Source organism: Nyctereutes procyonoides, unplaced genomic scaffold (genome assembly GCF_905146905.1).
Source record: "Nyctereutes procyonoides isolate TBG_1078 unplaced genomic scaffold, NYPRO_anot_genome, whole genome shotgun sequence".
In the NCBI taxonomy this organism is placed as follows: Eukaryota; Metazoa; Chordata; class Mammalia; order Carnivora; family Canidae; genus Nyctereutes; species Nyctereutes procyonoides.
Window position 1 is genome coordinate 1,607,767 of NW_026575052.1, and position 20,458 is coordinate 1,628,224.

Sequence of the window (20,458 nt, forward strand, 5' to 3'; positions counted from 1 at the left end):
ACTCTAGAGAGAAAGAAGTAGAATGTTAACAAAAAAGCAGAAGGAAAGGGAACTATTTCTGTCTGAAGCAGTTTCCCCACTAAGAAAACCTAATCAGAAAGATTGGCTGTTGGACCCTAGCCTGTTCCTAGCCCATCTTCGGCGACCTAAGCTAGGTAAAGGCCCACCTTGTACACCATCAGCACTCTCCACAGATTCATCCTCGCCGCCACCATCATCACAGGCAGCATTTCATTGATTGTCACATACCAGGCACTTTTTTGAGCACTTAGATGCACTCTTTACTCCTCACAACGGCCTCATTATTATCATCCCCATTTTACAGAGAGGAAGCCAAGGCCCCAAGAAGTTACACAACTCACCATAGGTCACAGTTTGTAAGTAGTGGAACTGGGGTTCCAGCCAGGCAGCCTGGCCACAGAGCCTGGGCTCTCTCCTGGTGCCCTACATGCCCCCCACCACACACACACACCCTGCCTGCCACATGAGAATCACCTGCTTATGTTTACCTTCTACGTTAGACTCCAGCAAAGTCCCTAGAAATTTGATTCATCCCTGTCTTCCAAAAGGCCTGGCACTGGCCTATGCGTGTGATAGCTTAGGAAAAGTCATTACATGGGGTGGGGAGATGGGGGCAGAGGCAGACACAAGCCATTCACAAGGCTCTGAGCAGGCTCATTTTTTCTGGCCGCCTTAGTTTGGATCCTCAGTTTCATTCTGCCCAACCTATTTTTTCATGTGTTCAAATTCCAAATTGTCGTAGCAAGTATTTGGTGCAATTTTCTGGGTTCAAGGTTTAGTGCAGCCAGAGCTCAGCAGTTATTATTAAACCAATGGATTAAATGCTGTCTCTGAGTGGGTTCTAGAAAGTGGATTTCTGTTTGTCATGGAACTCGGGGGGGGGGGTGGAAATTTCTCCTGTAAACTGAGCCAAACTTTAGAGGCTTTCATCCTCTCGTGGAATCTCCTCTGATTACAGTGTCCACTGAAAGGAGTAAAGTCTGTGGAGGAAAAAGCCTTTCCCACTTAGTTTTTGGATGTGGGAACAGTAGGGACGAGAAGGCTAGAGGTCAGAGATGAGATGGAACTGATGACGTGGCAGGCTTCTTCAACCCCCAGACCCCATACTGGGTATTGGAGGCAGTTTTAACCAGGTTGTACACTCCAGTGCAGAGTATTGTTTAGACAGACCATTGAGACCTTTTAGAGAACTGACAAATGTTTGGTTGAACCATTCGGTCGAGCATCCTGGTATCTTGTAGCTGTCATCCATTAACAATATTTGAGGAGATAGTCTGGGTTGACCTTCTGTTCTGAGCTTAACTGTTTGTGCTCAGTTGAGCACAGTATATATCTGTGAGATATTTAATTAAAACAAAAGTCTTGGACACACACAAAAAGTAAATGCAGGCACAATCCATCACTCCGTTGGGGTCAGTACGCACAGCCCCTGAGGAAGATGGCAGTCATCAGTCGAATAAACATTCTATTGTACTAGGAAGTCATGTGTTTGACACATACACTTTCTCCCCATTTACTGATTGTGTTTGAACCTCCCTTGGTTGATAGACATTGGCCATGATGAATTTTGCAACCAACTAATAGCTTAACTTACGCTGTATAGGGGTATGGCTCTGTGTGTACAGCATCTGTCTTCAACTAATAGAGCTATGACATAGTTACTCATCATATAAGCGAAGAACAAATAATGGCTGGCCAACTGTTGACCCCCAGGCTGAAAGGCAAGATCAACCCAAGTGGAATTGGTTAGATCTCCTTGTGTCACCTTGTTTGGATTTACTGTTGCCTAAAGAAAATGACATGGATTGTTTGCATTATCCTCATCTTTGGTTTTGGGGCCTCCAGTGTATGTATGTCAGATAGCAGTGGCCAGATTGTGTATTGATCGTGCTCGCTGGGGGGATATCTGCTGTGTATCAGCCACTGTATCAGCAGCCCCTTCCCTGGGGGAAGAGTCGTCCGTGCTGTGCAGCCGACTCTCTGACATTTTCATGGAGTTCAAAGCTCAAGTTCATTTGGTGCTGACATTTTGGATTAGCTGGTTGACTGGAAGGCCTGCTTCTTTCTATACACTGTGAAATTTATAAACCGCAGCAGCTGAGAGCTTAAGATGGCCGACAAGCCCCCAGCTGGCAGCAATTAAATACACCACAGACCTTTGGCTAAACAAAGGCTTGTGGAGGCAGAGTCGCTGCATAGGCACTAAACGGACTCCTGTTCTAAACCATCTTTCATGCCAAGTGCCAGAGATGCTGTCAGCTAATGAGAGGGGAATGGGCAGGGTTTTGCCACCCCTTGCGTTACGGAGGATCCTTTATCCCCAGGGCTGGAGTGCGAAGACCCTACCCAAGCAGCAGCACATGCAGACAGCACAGGTGATCAGGAGACGGGGCAAGGCAAGCGGGGGAGGCCAGAGGATGGTCCAACAGTACTGGGCCAGCGTACCTTAGAAGTTGACCCTTCGACTCTAGCATCTGCACACAAGGCACCACAGCTACTCCATTTCTTGTATTGGACACCATCATCCTCTAGATTGAAAATGGAAGGTGGGGATGAGAAGAAGAAACAGGAGGGGCACCTGGGTGGCTCAGTCAGTTAGCATCGAGCTCCCTGCTGAGCAGACCATCTGCCTCTCCCTCTGCCCAACCCCACTCATGCTGCCTCTCTCTCTCTCAAATAAATAAAATCTTTAAAAGCAAAAACAAAAAAAAAACCCAGGATGCCATTTTATACCCACTCAAGCAGCAAAAATTTGAAAATTGAGATCAGTATTTTTGAACATGCAGTTTAAATTTAATTTAAATTAATTTTTTAAAGTTCAGTTCCAAATAAATAAATAAGTAAAAATTCAGTTCCGTGGTCACACTAGCAACATTCCAGTTGCTTGTAGCCATACGTGACCGGTGGCTGTGTGTTATCGGACAATGCTGTCCTAGATGATACAAGCTTGGAAAAGAAAGAAATCACGAGGCTCTCTTACGTGCATTGCTGGAGGAGTGTAAATTGATTCAGCCAGTTTGAAAACAACTTAAATTGTCTTGTTAGGTAACATTCATGCCTGGTGATCTAGCAAATGCCTCCAAAACATATATATATATATATGTTTGGATATATATATATTATATATATATATATATATATATATATCCAAAGCAACTCTTGCCTGCGTTCACCAGGAAACATGTACAGGAATGTTCATAGCAGCCTTGTTTATAATAGCAAAACCTGGAAATAACTTGTGTACCATCAATAGGAAAACAGATGAATGGTAGTGTATCCATACAATGGGATGATAATAAAAAGTAGATACAATAGATGGATTATAGATGCACACAAAAGAATGGCTGAATCTTAGCTGGATGACTTAAGAAGTAAGTCCCCAAACATAAAAAGGTAGTGACATCCTTTTTCAAAAGCCTAAAACAACTAAAACCAAAGAATATAACAAGATTATAGCAGAGCATATGTTGAAATATAATAAGACTACATGAAGAGGTGCCTGGGTGGCTCAGTCAGTTAAGCATCTGCCTTGGGCTCAGGTCATGATCCCAGGGTCCTTGGATCGATCCCCATGTCAGGCTCCCTGCTTAGTGGGGAGCCTGCTTCTCCCTCTCCCTCTGCTCCTCGCCCCTGCTTGTGCTCTCTCTCTCTCTCTCTCTCAAATAAATAATCTTATAAAAAAAAAAGGCTAAATGAAGAATAAAAGCAAAGGAATGATAAGTACAAGATTTAGAATAGGGGCTGGGCTGTCTTAGGTGGAGGAGGAACGGAGGGAGACGGGGAGGGAACAGCAGAAGACCACACAAGGAGATTCAGGTTATGGCCACTGACGGCGTTTTTGTGTTGGGAAGCGTGGTTTCACAGATGTTTATTGTACCATTTAAGATAAAGAAAAAGCCAATGATGACAGTGGGCCCTGAACCGAGGGTAAACAATGAGCCTAGTGACAAGTAAAGCCCAGCTTAAAAGAAAAAGGGAGTAGAGTCCTTTCCTTCCAGGTGCTCATAGGCTCCCAGGGAACATGAATACAGGAAAGTGAATTCAGACCTGTCACTCAGGGATAGATACTCCATGTCCCTGAGTCACAAGAGAAATAGGTAGGACTGCTATTACCAACAGCCACACTGGTTTCAGAGGGTTACTTGAATTCAGAGTGCCATCGTCATCGGGGAAAACAGTCCCGTCACACAGGGCCCTGCACTGGAGAAAAGCACTTTGAAGTTTTTTGCTGGCTTACGAGTTTTGAAAACACTAGCTTATGGTTTTTTGTTTACAACTATTTGATTAAGTTTGGTGCCAGATGTGTTCACGCACAGTGACTTTAAGTGCGCACACATACCCCACCCTGCAGCCTCCAACTTGGACCTTAGAAGTTAAAATTTTAGGTGAATTTTGGAGAAGAAAGAATAGTTTTTCAGGTACCAAGAGCAATGAAGCAATAGGGGATTGGGAAGAATTCCTTTAACCCCTTTGTGCTCCTATTAAGAGTATCTCTAAACTACCCCATCTGGCAGCCACTAGAGTTACAAGCCTCTAAGGGAAGACCTTTTCCTTCCAGGGCAAAGCTGAACTCTTTTTTTCTTCTATGTCCACATGAAAAGTGAGCCTTGAATGCCATAGTAAGCTCCTCCAGCCAGCAGTGCCTGAACTCTACACCTGGCCTTCCCTTGGTGTGATTGGTTGGTCACAGAATGAAGACCAGGGAAGTGAAACTTGTTGGGACCTGTTGGGAAGACAGATAAGAAACTTGATTGATTGATTGATTGATAGATAGATAGATAGATAAGAAAGAAGAAAGAAAGAAAGAAAGAAAGAGAAAGAAAGAAAGAAAGAAAAAAGGAAGGAAGGAAGGAAAGAAAGAAAGAAAAGAAGGAAGGAAAGAAAGAAAGAAAAAAAAAAGAAAGAAAGAAAGAAGAAAGAAAAAGAATCTTAACAGATAGGTAGTATGTACCCAGAAGGGAGCTACTCGACTTTCCTGTTCTCTGGTGTTTGGGTGGGCTTATAGTTTACTTCAGAGTTGTGCTGGGAGTGAGTGGAGGTGAGGTTGAGTTCATGAAATTTGGGGAGGATCCTGAGGGATGCCATGCAGTAAAGAAGTAACTGTATACACCAGGCAGCTATTTGATAATGTGATGACATGGGGCACACTTACTTACACTCTCAGCTATTTCATAGTTGTTACAAGATGTGATTTCTAGGAGCTCAGGTCCAGAAACAAGCTGCCTTTCCTTGACTTCTCTGGCTTCTTTGGATTCCACCAGAGGAATTTAGGACTCTTAGTAAGTCTTCTTGTCATTGGGAGCATGCCGTTCCCACTTTGCATAGTAATGAAAAGATTGTTTCCTTTAAAGAAAATACATGTGTTAGCAACGAGATTGATTTTGTGACCGTGCCCTCCTGCCCCTTCCTTGGTTTTGATCAGTGGACTATATAAACATACCCTTGACCTTTCTATCAAGAAGGTATGACTCTAGCTGGTTCGTATTTTGCCTTAACTTTGTTGACCTTCAAGGCTCAGAATCTCTGGTCTTCAAACTCCTCCAAAGTTTGCATACCACCTTTACTATTGAGTTCCATGGTTGAAATGGCCCTTATGCCTGTCCCCCCACCCACCCACAAATGCATTCATTCATTTACTCAGCTAATGTTTGTTGTTTTTCAAGTATGAGCTGGGTACCGTTCTAGATCTCAGGATAGCAGTGAATGAAACAAAATCCTTTTTATATAGGAGCTTATGTTCCAGATGGGGTGCCAAGCAATAAGCAAATGTTTTATCTAAATGGGATGTAAAGCAAATGTGTTTTGGACACATGGCTAACTTGATCTAACTTGTATTTTATTGTATTATTTAAAAAAAACTTCTATTTTATTTTTTTAAAGATTTATCTATTTATTCATGAGAGACAGAGAAAGAGAGGCAGAGACACAGGCAGAGGGAGAAGTAGGATCCCCGCAGGGAGCCTGATGTGAGACTTGATCCCAGGACCCCAGGATCATGACCTGAGCTGAAGGCAGATGCTCAACCACTGAGCCACAGGCGTCTCTAACTTGTATTTTTTTTAAAGGGTTTTTTAAAATTTATTTTCTTTATTTATTTATGATAGTCACAGAGAGAGAGAGAGAGAGAGAGAGACACAGGCAGAGGGAGAAGCAGGCTCCATGCACCGGGAGCCCGACGTGGGATTCGATCCCGGGTCTCCAGGATCGCGCCCTGGGCCAAAGGCAGGCGCCAAACCGCTGCGCCACCCAGGGATCCCTCTAACTTGTATTTTAAAAGCATCATTCTCATTGCTGTGAGGAGGACAGGCAAGGGCAGAAATAGAGTAAATTACAAGACTATTGTAATAGTTGGTTAGTTATGATAGAGATGGAGAAGTAGTTGGGATGGGGGAATATATGGATGTTGAGCCTGCAGACCTCCCAGTGGATTGGGAAGATGTGGTGAGAGGCGTCAGGATGAAACTTTACATTGACAAACTATAGGGAATGGGCCCCGTCGCGTTCCTCTTAGAGGGGCCTTTTGGACTTCTGCCAAAATGGCCCAAACGTCTTCCAGGAACTTCATTGGAGACAGAATAGTAGGAAAAGGATACCTTGAGGGAAAGGACCCTTCATTAGCCTGCCATTGGCAGGGCTGGAAATGACAATAGTTGTCTCAAGGTCAGGGCAGCCAGAGCAGGGCTTTGCTGCCTAGAGAAAGGTACCACACTTTACTTACAGGATATAAGTAAAAAAAATAATAATAATTAAGATTTTATTTATTTATTCATGAGAGACAGAGAGAGAGAGAGGCAAAGACACAGGCAGAGGGAGAAGCAGGCTCCATGCAGGGACCCTGACGTGGGACTCGATCCCAGGTCTCCAGGATCAGGCCCTTGACTGAAGGCGGCGCTAAACCGCTGAGCCACCCGGGCTGCCCAAGTAAAAGTTTTTTTACCCACTCCCTCAGTACAGATCATTGAAACTTCTTGACATTCTCCTTACATCAACCTTGAAGAGCTCAACTAGTGGTATCTAGGGCATCCTTCGCCTGAATTTTTAAAAATGTGTTGCTGGCTTTCTGGCACCTATCAAACATTAACCAGATATGGGGCTTCGCGCATCACGGCCCAATGGGCAGAGCATTGACCTGGGTCCAGGAGCACTTGGCCATGTCCCAGTTTTGCTGCCACCCCGTTGCGTGGCCTGTGGCGAGCTTCTGACTTTCTGTCTGTCACTAGCCCTGTTTGCCCCTGACCAGGGCACCTCGGTGCCTTTGCAAGTAAGTCTGCACACTAGTGTTAGTACGTGGTTCTCAAGTGCTGATTCAGTGCTGATTCAATCTTAGTCCTCTCTGTTAGCTGTGTCTAGAGAAGGATGTTTTGCTTCAGTGGAATCCAGGAACAAATAATGAAAAGTACAGCGAGTACAAGGCCGAGGACAGACCCGGCACACTCTTATCAGTCATCTGAAATATGCACAGCCTTTCCAAGACAAATATGGACTCCTGTTTCTAGGAAAACACCGAAAAGTACTTATCAATTACCCTGTAATATGGTTTGTGGAAAAAGACAACATCTACCCTGAAAGCCATGGCAAAGCAGATTCCTCTGGGCGGCCAACAGCAGAGTGGCATGAGTTAGAGCCACTGCAGCATCCCAGACTGTGGCCTGGGCCCAGTCCATGGAGCCTGTCCTCTCCCTCCGAGGATTCCCGTCCTGCGCCCTGTGCCCAGGCGCTGATCTCATCCTACAAGAGGTCCAGAAGCCTGGTGTGTGCCTTCTAGATGCCCCGGCCCCCTCACTTCTTCTTGGCCTTTAGCAAGTCCAGAGGCGCCTCTCCTGAAGATTCCTAGAAAAGTGGGGTTTTCCCAAGTAGAAGTCTTAGTAATAACAAGGACAGGAGCTGTGAGTGGTAGCTGGCCCACATCCTGTCAACCCCGGCCCCATGGGCACTTAGTTTCCTTGATCTTCGCAGCCGTCCTGTGACGCTGTCCCCATCCCAGTTTACAGAGAAAACTGGAACCTGCGGTTGAAGAAGCCCTCTTGTCCATGGTCACCTGGTCAGAAAATGGCAGAGATGGGTTCTCGTCAAAACTAGAGACTCGGGGACGCCTGGGTGGCTCGGCGGGTTGGGCATCTGCCCTTGGGTCCTGGGATCGAGTCCCGCATTGGGCTCCCTGCAGAGAGCTTGCTTCTCCCTCTGCCTGTGTCTCTGCCTCTCTCTCTGTGTCTCTCATGGATGAATATATAAAATCTCTAAAACAAAACAAAACAAAAACCAGAGACTCAACCAGCTCCCTCCCGGAGCACTCACAGGCGGTGCCGTGGCTTCGTGCTGGTCCCTAAACTGGGAGCTTGCCTTGTATGATGTAGTACTTTTTTATTTCAGAAGAGAAAGGAAAATCATATGAACCATAGCACTTAACCTCTTTGCTGTTTGTTCCTTTCCCTGTCCCAGGACGCAAGCCCAGAGGGTTCGGAAACCGCGCTGCTGCACTGGGCCCCAGGGGCTGCTTCCCCGCTACTCTGAGAGCCAGGCAGAGGGGCAGGAGCAGCTCTTCAAGCTAACGGACAACATTCAAGATGAATTGTAAGTGGAGCCGTGGGAAAGCAGCCCCGTTGGCTCGCTGAGCTAGTTGCCTTTTCTCTCTTCGAGTCCAAGAAGTTTCTATTCTGAGCATCATTGTGCCTCTTAGACCTTGGAACCTGCCAGAGCTTCCTTGGCCCAAATGTGCTATAGGTGTAGGTATAACTTCTCGTCCAAAGCCTTTTACACAAAACCGTGGTTCTCAAACTGAGTTCCACAGTGGGACCTCGGCGTTTTGTTTCTAGAAAATGGCAGTCTCTTCCTAGTGTGTTCACAGAGAGAAGATAAAGAGTAAAACGTTCTCAGCTTTAAGGCTTTGTTCTGTGTAAAACCTTCTTAAGCTTTGGTGTTCTCCTGTTTGCTGCAGAATGCCTAGTGAAACAAAACATAAACAAATGGCAAACAACTAGTAGCTGAGAATTTTAGAAAAGCAGTCCTTAAAACAGTGTTGCTACTCTTTGAATGCAAAAACTTATATACCTTGGGTCTTGTAGTATTTTCGGTTCATGAAATTATTCCAAGTTGATATGATAGGATTCAGTTTATCACTATTTTAGGATATTTTGCAGAGACCCTTTTAGCAGAAAATGCTCTGTAACTTAAGTAGGTGTTAGAACCACCAGTCCAGACAAGGCAATTGGTTATGCCTGATGGGTAGCAAAATGCTCATTTAATTTCTTTTAATGCACATTTATCTCCTTTAAGCTAAAGCAAGAAAGGGAGGGTTGTGAGGGCCATGAATATTTTTTGGTTGGTGGAGGAGTGTCTGAAGCAGAGGTTAGTTCAGGATAGCCTTCACTGTCGTTGTTAGAGACAGTGTTAAGATGACCTCATCTCCTATTTTTGTACAATATTTGAATGGAGACATCAAAAATTAAGTCCAGAATTCATTTGCTGCTTACTGGATACGACGGCTTCTTCCTGGATGTGTTTTGTGTAACCCAAACCCCCTGCAGTGTTACTGGAAGGTCTCTTGAGATGGCAGTACATTATATCGCCTTAGCTCAGGCTGCCTTAAAAAGTACCATCGTCCCAGAGCTCTGGAGGATGGGAAGTCCAAGATCAAGGCACCAGCCAGTGTGGTTCCTGGTGAAAAGCTCTCTTCCTGCCTTGCAGATGGCCAGCTTCTGGCTGTGTGCTCGCGTGGCGGAGAGCGAGCACGTGCAGGCAAGAGCTCTGGCGTCTCTTATAAGGACACGAATCCTGTAGGATCAGGGCCCTACCCTTACGACCTCGTTTAACTTTAATCACTTCCTTATTCCAGATAGGGCTTCAGCGTCAGGATTCTGCAGGGGCACAGTTCTGTCCACAGCACTTTTTTTTTTTTTTAAGATTTTATTTATTTATTCATGAGAGACACAGAGAGAATGAATGGCAGAGACACAGGCAGAGGGAGAAGCAGGCTTCCATGTAGGGAGCCCGACACGGGACTCAATCCCGGGTCCCCAGGATCAGGTCCTGGGCCAAAGGTGACACTAAACCACTGAGCCACCCGGGGATGCCCACATGGCACACTTCTTGAATCCATTCCGCTTTTTCAGTCTAGGCCCAGTTCTGGTCACGATTGCAATACCCAGAATCCCCAGGCAGCTTCACTCCAGGGAGGACTTTCTGTTCCTACTAACTTGGGGAGGAGTTGGTGCCCCAGCTGCCCTTTATGCCACTTTGCTGGTGGAACTTTTGGATCAGAGGCCCAGAGAGTCATTCCTCAGGTCCAGCAGGGCTAGAATGGCAGCCCTAGCAGCACTAGGATTTTTGTCTGTTCCATTCACCAGTCCATCCTCCACACCTAGAACAGTAAGTAAGTACCTGGCACATAATAGACACTCAATAAATATTTGTTGAATGAATGATAGCTGGAGAGCTACAGTGTAGCATTATATTAATACATGTTCACTTCTCCATCTTTTTGGAGGGTTTTTGTGGTCAAAGGTTGAAATTATATATTGTTGTATGTCATGCTTTTAATTTCCTCCCCTACTCACCCCTACTCAGTTCGAAGTGTCTGTGGCCCTTATAAAATTCATTTTCAGTAGAGTGACTGGTGCCAAAAACACAAGGAGAAATTGTGTAGTACAGCTAACCTAGGATTGTTCCCAGTGAGACATGCACATTGGAAACTGAGCCACATAAAGCCAACAGTGGAATCAAACCGAAGTCAGTAAAATCAATTTTGTGAAACTCTTGAAATTCATATGAACGAGGAAAAGATACTGGCATGAATGAGTTTTGACTCTAAAGATGAAAACCATGTGTTGCTACCCAAGTTTGTGGGTTAAATCTCACCAGTGAATGTTGAAGAAACCACGTGACCGTGGCCTTCTTCAGACACAAGGAAGAAGTCATCAAGGAAGCCGGCAAATGTTCTCTGAAGTATCCTCGGTTGTCAGGCTGGGTCTTCATGGTGACGTGAATGTTAGAATGATCACTTTGCAAGAAAGGGGTTTTCAAGAAAAGCACACAAGTGCCAAATTATACCTCTGACTTTTATCCTAGAATTGTAATTAAAAGCATATTTAAAGACCTAATTATTTGCATATTTTCCTTCAGAGTTAACCCCTTAAAAGGGTCTTTAATACCTTGCTCTACTGTTCTAACTAAATGTTTCCACATTTTTTTCCAGTTAGACTCACTGTTTCACTTCTGGAAAATGTTGTGTAATTACTTCCTGATGTAGTGAAAACCCCACAAAGTCCCCAGTGCCGTGGGCACTTCAACTTTGTTCTCCCAGATCAAGTTTCATTTAATTTTTCATTTTATTTAATTAATTAGTATTAAAAAGATAGTTACTGACATACAGTTTAAGGTCTGGCCAGCTGAAAGGGCTTCGGTTCCAGAAGAATTGACTATTTCTCTGGTATGTTGCAGAGTTACCATTGCTTCCCATTCTTTTCAGTTTGGATTTTGAAATAGGATCCTGGGTTAAGATGATGTGAAAGTAAAATTTGCCCCATCTGATTAAATTAATTTTTCCTTATAACCAGCATCTAATCTGTAGCCAGGGACCTCATTTTCCTTAAAGAAGAAGGAGGAGGAGGAGGAGGAGGAGGAGGAGGAAGAAAGAAAGTTCCTATTTTATTTCTAATACTTAATCACAGCCAAAGGAACACACCAGCATTGTAAGCATTAGAGGGTGGCTCTTAACCTGATCAGAAAAGGTGCCTGTGAGCCGCCCATGTGACCTGGGAAGCTACTCTACTATACTGTTTTCTGGAGTTTGACAACTGGATTGTATTTTCAAAATGTAGTTTCAGAAAGTAATGTTTATGAGATTTTTTTTTAATACAGAGTAGTATTTAAAAACAAAACAAAACAACAGCCTATAAGCCCCCTAGCCAAACAAGTTCTTTCTCTGTAGATACACCGTTTATGGTATTTTCCATCTTGTCTGTCCTTCTTGGTAAATTGCAGATAGAGACAGAAATCAGATTTTTTTTTAGAGCATAGTTCATAGTGTTGATCCTAACAGCATAGAATCATCAGTATAAAACCTTAGAGTAACATGCAGTCTGAGAACAAAAACGAAAGACCGGTCCTTTTGAGGAATAGGATAGACTTCATTTTCTAAATGAATTCTTCCATTTTCTGAACCAGAAAATGATCTGTCAGTAACCACTGACACTTAGGGAATTGGGCAGTCTTTGATATGCCCCTGAATAAAAACTTGATGGATTAGCCAGCTATGTTAATAAAAGTTAATGGCTTGACTAAATCTTTCATAAGTTAAATCAGGAGTTCTCTCTCTCTCTTTTTTTTTTTAAGATTTTATTTATTCATGAGAGACAGAGAGAGAGAGGCGGAGACACAAGCAGAGGGAGAAGCAGGCCCCTTGCAGGGAGCCCGACGTGGGACTCGATCCTGGGTCTCCAGGATCACGCCCTGGGCCAAAGGCAGGCGCTAAACCGCTGCGCCACCCAGGGATCCCCTAAATCAGGAGTTCTAAGAGAGGTTTTTTTTACTTGACTACTGGCTAAAATATATCCAGCATACAAAGTTGCGTGTGTTTTGGCAAATACTACGGGACCTTACCTTGTAAATTCACTGCCATTTTGTAAGACTGCCTAACACAGAAGTGTGTTGAATGCTACTAAGTGCCAGGACGAGTAAGAAATTTGCCCTTTCCTTAACGAGTTCACAGTCTGGCAGGGGAAGCAGACAGTATTACCAATTGTCTATAATATATGATATATGTTTTTAAAATAGAATCGCGAGCCATGTGTTATAAGGCCTCAAGGGGAAGTGACTGATTTATGCTTGGAGAACCAAAGAAGGCTGTGGACGGTTGTCGTGGTCCTGCAGGGTGAGGAGAATTGTGCCCGGGAGAGAAGAGAGAAAGCGCCATATGCAGAGGAGGGTGCTGGGCACAGGCGCAGAGACAGCAGAGCTCCTGGCATTTCTGGATGGTTGGGATCTGCCGAGTATGGTGGCCGCCCCTGTGTGGGAAGGTGGCTCACAGGCCAGACCCTAAGAGCCGTACTGAGTTCACCTGTCCCGTAGGCAGTGGTGAGATTTTGAAGAGGACCCCACTCAGAATTACATGTTAAAAATACAACCTTGCCGGCAGCAGCAGAAGGGATCCGAGTCCATGAGATGAGACAGGAAGGCAATGGGGAGGCCCCGGGAGAGATCTGGGTAAACAGTAGAGGGGCCCAAACATAGACGGGGTGGTGGTGCACGGGAATAGGGGGGACAGAGTTGAAGGTATTTGGGGTGGTGGCATCAGCCTCACTTAGAGTCGTGCTGACTAAATGCAGAATTGGAGTGAGGAGGGGGTGAGTGACCCCAGGCTTCTTGGTCGTTTGGTGGGACGCTGATGCTGCCTGTTGGGAGAAGGAGCAGCAGCCCGGCCGAGCATGTGCCGAGTATGAGGACATGTGGGATGTGTGTGCATGGAGAGCCTCGCTCACACAGATTTGGGGGTCACACATGAGCGGAGAGGGGTGACGCACATTGGGGGATGGTGTCCTAGGAGCACTCATCAACAGGATGACTCAGAACTTTCCTGATTTTGAAATGACTCCAAAACCGAGGAGAATATGGATATACAAATAGAGTTAAAGCAAAGAAGTAGAAGTGGGAGGAAAAGAAAAATCAAATTGAAGGCGAGGAGGGACAGTTATTTGGCAGATTGCTCTCTCCCCAAGGACCAGTCGGCCCTGAACCCATTTTCCACGTGGCCACCGAGAGGGGCACTCCCTTCTCCAACCTGCTGATTTGAAGGTTTGGGGACTTGAAAGGGCCTTTCCCCACATCAGGGTCACTTAGCATCTGTCTCAACGATAAGCAGTAGAGGGGCAGTGACCCCCATCAGTTGAGCATGTCTACATTGGGAGAGCTGCCCGGTTCTAGAGGCCCGGCCACCATGTGCCTTGGAGAGGACGTCAGGACCCGCCGCCGGGGCAGGTGGTGGGGTGGTTAGCGGCTGCGAGCGCCCCCGTGGTATTCGTGACCGGGAGGTACTGTTAGCAAGAGTGGGTCCTCTGTGGCATCGAACCTTGCCAGACACCCACTAGTAGCACCTGTCATCTTGGAGAACGATGGACGTCATGTGCCCCAGCCTTCCTTCCTCCCAGAAGAAACCTCTGGCGTTGACCCCAAGGTCGGACTTCCCTCTTTGTCTCCTTAAGGGAGAGTGAAAAGTAAATGGTTTACCTGAAGTCTAAACATCCTGTTTTTTATAGGAGCAGTTGTATCTACGTCACCCCAAAATGTATCACCAGGATACCGGGTGACTTCCCTAGCTCTCCGAATTTGAAGGATGGAGCTTATCCAGATGCTTTGTGTTTCAGGCCACATTTTGTCATCCTCCCTCCCTCTGGGTTCTTAATAGGACAAAGGCTAGAAGGATGAGCTCCGGGTCCACCTGAGAGCACGTTGGCTTTCTTCCTGCGCCGGCCCATGAGGTTTTACAGCAGTCCCTTCGTCTGTGGGTCGAGCAGCCTTGTGTGAAGCATGGTCGTTCCAGAGTGAAGAGCCCAGTGTCCAGACTCGGCTCCAGTGCCGCGGTTAGCAAACCCTGAGTCCCTCCAGTGGAGCACATGAAAGCCCGTGGAGAGCAGCTTCTGCAGGTGGGCGGCCAGGAAGGGACGAGGCGCTGTGGCTGTGAAGAAGGAAGGGACAGAGGAAGGCGCCACTGGCGGGGGTTGCGGGGGAGCCCCGAGAGCACTGCCCACGGGCCCTCTAGTCACCCTGCGTGGTGGTTGCTCTCAGAGGCGACACGTTCAGGATCTGTCTCCACAGCAGGGGCCTCCCAGTCTAGAACTCAGTTTTGTTTTTGTTTTTTAGAACATGTTATTTATTGATTCATGAGAGACAGAGATACAGGCAGAGGGAGAAGCAGGCTCTCTGTGGGGAGCCCGATGTGGGACTCGATCCCGGGACCCTGGGGTCACGCCCTGGGCCCAAGGCAGACGCTCAACTGCTGAGCCCCCCGGGCGCCCCTAGAGCTCAGTGTTAGTCATCCTTTGATGCAGTTTCTCGATTTTGTATAAAAGAAAAAAAGATGATGAAGAAGAAGAAACCCCGAAAAAGCATTGGTGGTTGGCTGTCGGCGTGCTACAGAAGCATCAGGAGGAAAACAGGCACCGCTGTTTGCAGGTCAGCCTCTGGGTTCTTGCTCAGACGGTGCTAGGGGACCCGGCGCCCCAGCGTGGTTTCACCATCTCCCTCCCCCTCGCTTGTACCATCAGCTCTGACCTGCTTCTCATTTGGAAAGACTGCAGAAGAGTCGATACAAATGTCCAGAAAGTGTTATCGCCTGTGGAGGTTTCAGGGTGTGGGTGGGGGCCCCTGGTCACTCTGAAGAACCTGGGTAGCAGCGCCGCTGTCCGATGAAGAAACGGAGCCACAAGGCCAGAGCTGGCAGCCTGGCAGCGTCTCCTCCGCTGCGCGAGGTGTCCCAGTAGAGCGTCCGAGCGCAGAGCCACGCTTCCTCCCGACGCGGCCCTGGCCTCCCTGAGGACTCGCACCGTCTGTGGATCTCGGAAGGAGTCTATTTTAAAGCCTGTGAGACTGTTTCAGTATGGGACGTGCACCGATGTCCGCCACCCTGGCCCGGTGCGAGAGCAGCCCCTGGACGGGAAGGCTTGGCTCTTCCTGGAGGCCGCGCCTCAGTGTCCGCTACGGCAGGTGCCAGACGGGTGAGCGCGGGAGCAAGGGTAGTGGGCAGGAGTGCCCCAGCCCGTCCTGGACCAGAGGGAAGGAAATAAATCCCGCTGGATTTTTATTTTTTTAAGATTTTATGTATGTATGAGCACAAGCAGGGGAGGGGCAGGGGGAGCAGCAGCTCGGCGCCGAGCAGGGCGCCCAGCGTGGGGCTGCACCCCAGGGCCCAGGGACCCTGACCCGAGCTGAAGGCAGTCGCTTCAGCGGCGAGCCCCCCAGGCGCCCCTCAGTTGGATTTCCAGCGCCCATTCCTGCTCTCCCAGTGCAGCGGCCAACTTCAGGGTCTCCTTGAGGGCCGGCTGTGCCCAGGCCTCCTGCGCCCGGGAGCGCGGCCGTCCCGGGCGGCCCTGCCAGCTGCTCGGCAGGTTCTGGCCCCGCCGTGCGTCCTGCCCATGCGGAGGCTTTTCTCATTTCTGTCTTTCTGCCTGTTTCACTGCGTTTCTTCTTTTCTTCCCCAGACGAGCTATTTTAGATTCCATTCAGCTCGACGAGGTGATAATGCTGCCCCCTTGACACTGTCACAACCTAGAATGTGGGAAATTCTGTGCTAAGTGGCCCGAGCACCGAAAGCTGCTGGTATTTCTAATTTTGGCATTGAGACTTTACAAGTCTGCATTCTTGGCATTGCCAACCGGTTACGATAGAACAATAAACCCCAATTTTTGTCATGCGAGGCTGTAATTAAAATGGCAACTGGCACAGGCAGAGCCGGAGTCGGGGGCGTCGGCTCGGCCCACGCATCTGTCAGCCCCGGGGCCGGCGGCGCTTCGAAGGTGAGGGCAGGCAGGGGTGCATGTGTCGCGGCGGCGGGGCGCCCAGCTGTCGGCCCGGCACGTGTCGTGACCGCGGAGCACCGAAGCCATCCGGGGACCGTCCCCGCTCAGCCCCCGGGGGAGCCTCGGCTCGGCGGCTGCACTTTGGAAAATCGTCCCGGGACGTCCAGTCCCAGGGGGCCGGGGCTCGCCAGCCAGCCTGCCGTGGGCTCTTAGCATTCCTGCCGCCAGCTGCTCTCTGCCGCCCCTCGACGTGGCCGCCCCACTGGGAGGCCGCTGCGGCCCTTTCCAGGGGTCACCGCCCTTCACTCGGGAGCTGAGCTGAAAGGTCTTATGGGCACAAATTTCCACTTTAAGTCTGTGAACCCCGCGGACCAAAGAGATTCCGGGGTGGGTTTTTCCGAGTGGCCCTACTGCCGCCCCTACAAGTCCGACGGGAAGCGGCAAACCAAGATCACAGCTCCGGAAAGCGCTTCCAAATTTATTGGAGTTTTCCGAGCACGCGGGGCCTTCTCCCCGTCACGGAGCGCGGGCGCCGCGAGGAGGGAGCGCGGGGTGCGGGTGCTGGGGGGCCCGGCCGCCGCCCGGGAGCCTGTTTAAGGCCCTGCCCGCACCCCGGCCGTCCTCGGGCCCTGGCGCTCACCCCCGGCATCGGGCAGGGACGTCAGGGGCTCCTCGGTGGCTGGGGAGGAGCGCGGCTTCCTGTGTCGTGTCCGACAAAGCCGGCTCCGCTCCTCGGCCCTAACTACCTGGAAACTGGTCCCGGCACAAGACCCCCACATGCGGTTTCAGGGTAACGTTGCTTCTCCCGTTGATACTGTTGGTCACTGTCGTCGTCGTCCCAAGCCACCTGCTCGACAGCCCCGGGAGGTCGCTGACGCTTTTAGTCCTAATTCACAAGCAAGGAAACTGAGGCTCGAGGTGTGGTGGAGGTGAGGGAGCCTGGCCCCCGGCTCAGGAGCCCCCAGGCCCCGCCGTCGGGGGTCAGGGCTCGCGGCTTCGGGGTGAGCCCGAGCTCGCAAGCCTCACCGGTTCCCCGCTCTCTGCAGCTTCATAGCCGTGGAGAACATCGACAGCTACTGCGTGCTCATCTCCTCCAAAGCCGTGTACTTCCTGAAAAGCGGGGACTACGTGGATCGAGAGGCCATCTTCCTGGAAGTCAAGTACGACGACCTCTACCACTGCCTCGTCTCCAAAGACCACGGGAAGGTGTACGTGCAGGTGACCAAGAAGGCCGTGAACTCCAGCAGCGGCGTGTCCATCCCCGGCCCTTCCCACCAGAAGCCGATGGTGAGTGCGCTGCGGCCGCCCCCCCCCCCTCGGTAGCCACACGGGGTGGGGACCTCCTGAGTCGGGGGCTCTTGTTCCTCGGATGTGACCGCAGGGCCCTGACTCAGCTCTTGGAGCGCACATGGCTTCTCTGTTGTTCTACAGAAAAATGGCAAACTTGTTTTTCTGCACAAAGAAGTGATACCTGTCAGAGGACCTTCCCCAGAATAAACTCTAAATAAGTATTTGTAAATAAAACGTATATATTGCCTCCCAAGGGGACGAGGTATTGTCACGGCAAGACTTTCAGGTAACATTCCTATTAATAACCAGCATTCGCGCCGGGTACGCCGTGTGCCTGACTGGATGCTAAGTACTTCCTGAGGGCTATTTGGTGTCGTACTGTCCTTGTTCCCACTTGACTGCAGGCTTGAGGGCAGGTGACCTGCTCCGGGTTGTGTGGCCGACGCTGGGAGGAACTGGAGTTCAGACCCAGGTGCTGTGACCCCGGGGCTGGCATTCTTGACCACTTTGCTCACTACCGTCCGACTTTGGTGGCTTTTTGTGCACCTGAGACATCATGCTCAGGTCTCACCTGGTGTGCCAGGGTGTTCACAGCCACATTCGAGAACAGTGGGCCCCTCAGAATGGCCCCTACTCATCCCTGGCTCTTTGCACAGATCAGAAATCCCAGCCAGCCGTACGGGGTCCCTCCTCAGGAACGCCTCGACCTTCCTCTGCTCGGGAATGCTCTTGGGTTTGGCTTGGCTAGCGCAGGCTCCCCGGGGTCATTGGCTGCAGCCAGGGCTGGTGGATTCTCAGAGTTTACACCCAGAAGTTGAGCATTTCCACAATTCCTCTGGGTGGGGGGAGCCTTGCCCGGCTGGCTGCACTTGCACTCCTTTCAAGGCAAGTGAGCAACTAAGCCTTCTTGGTGAGAAAGGCCTTGGGGCATTTGTGTGAGGCTCCTTCTTCCCTCCTCGACTGTCCCCAAACCTCAGAGGTGAGTCCCCTTGCAGTGCTTTCATCCTGGTCTTCGTCTGGCCTCAGAGGACCCTCCCCTCCTCGGAGCTAGGGCAGGGCTCTCGTACAGAAAGTCCCAAACGTCAGCTGTGGTGGCTTGGCCACCGTCACCTGGGACGCATATTAAAGATACAGATTCCAGGAATCCACCTTGAATCACCACTCCTTGAATCATCCACACCTTGAATCACCATTCACCGGAAGCAGGCCCTGGGAATCTTTCTTAGAAGTACACCCATGCCAGGGGCGCCTGGACAGTTGAGTCAGGTCTGACTCTTGGTCTCAGCTCAGGTCTTGAGCTTGGGGCTGTGAGTTCAAGCCCGACAGTGGGTTCCACACGGACGTGGAACCTACTTAAAAATTAAAAAAAAAAAAAGGCAACCCCGTACCGTTGTGATCTGCAGCTGGGCTGGGAGCCGATGCCCGGGCAGTTTGCCCAGGACCTGTGATGTCTTCGGCCCCCACCTCCGGGGCGCGTTACTGATTCTGTTCTGCTCTCCAGGTCCATGTGAAATCCGAGGGCCTCGCCGTCAAGTTATCACAAGAGATAAACTATGCAAAGAGCCTTTACTATGAACAGCAGCTCATGTTGAGACTCAGTGAGAATCAAGAGCAGTTGGAGCTGGACTCCTGAGAAACCCCAGCTGCCGGAGAGACGCTCCCAGACCCGGACCCCGGATCAGTCAGCATGACAGGCCCGAGGGCTGGGCCTGAATCAGAGGCAAACCAGGATAAGGTTTGGGGGATAATATCAAGGAACGAGGGGAGGATACGAATGGAAACCGTGTTAATTTGTGGGTAGGGTGGGGGTTACTTTAGATTATGGGGAAGTAATTTTTAAAAGGTTTTGGTTGAATAACGTTAAAAAAAAGTGTACTGAGATGAATCTAATTTTTAGATTGCCCTGTATTTTGTTAACATGTATATATGTACAACTGTGTGTTTGTAAATATATAGGAGCATTTCTGAGCAGGGCCTGTGATGTGTGTAAAGGTTTGTTAACTGTAAAGTAATATAAAATTATATTGGATCTTCTATTGCACTAATTCTACACGTCTGATTCAGGGTACTCTATAAAAAGGCATTCGTGAAAGTTGAAGAATGTTATGTGTTAGTTTCGGAAACTAGAGAATTGACAGGAATGAAGACAGTGAGGTTGGAACTGCTCTGGCGCCTCTGAATCCCGTGGCCCCTGGGCCGGGTGGGGGAGCCGGTGTCTCAGAACCGGAGCCGGCCCCCGAGGGAGGTGCAGGACAGGGGTCACAAGCCCGTCCTTTATTTATTTCCCACCCCCATATTAAAAGTAGTTCCTAGAACCACACACCCTTTTTCCTCTTTTTGGCTTTCTCCTGACTAGTCTTGCTGAACTTTGAGGTCACTTGTGTGGTTACCGTGTGTGCGCCTGCGTGCACACACCAGCGCTGTAAGTTTTCCTTGGGTTATCATCAGAGAGGGTCGGCTGGAAACACCAGTAGGCTCTGTCGATTTAGGAGGAAAAACATCACACAGAACTATTTGTTTTAACAAATCAAAAATCCACAGATTTATCAGAAGTCCGCAGTGCGAATGCTCTCCTCTCCCGACTACAACGGGGAGAAGGTCCTGGGACGTGTCCTTTCTGCTAAAGCCACAGGCAGCCG

General features: G+C 49.0%; 1 protein-coding gene across 4 annotated transcripts in view; it reads left to right on the forward strand.

The window, feature by feature from the left end:
• The window catches only part of VPS13D (vacuolar protein sorting 13 homolog D), a 241,591-nt gene extending 221,454 nt beyond the window's left edge, over positions 1-20,137 (forward strand). For all 4 annotated transcript variants that reach the window (XM_055331554.1, XM_055331555.1, XM_055331556.1 and 1 more), the window contains 3 exons: positions 8,461-8,592; positions 17,576-17,816; positions 19,321-20,137. In XM_055331554.1, coding sequence (XP_055187529.1) covers positions 8,461-8,592; positions 17,576-17,816; positions 19,321-19,452 — 505 coding nt within the window. In that variant the 3' untranslated portion in view covers positions 19,453-20,137. The remainder of the gene's footprint in view (positions 1-8,460; positions 8,593-17,575; positions 17,817-19,320) is intronic.
• The last annotated feature ends 321 nt before the right edge of the window (positions 20,138-20,458 follow it).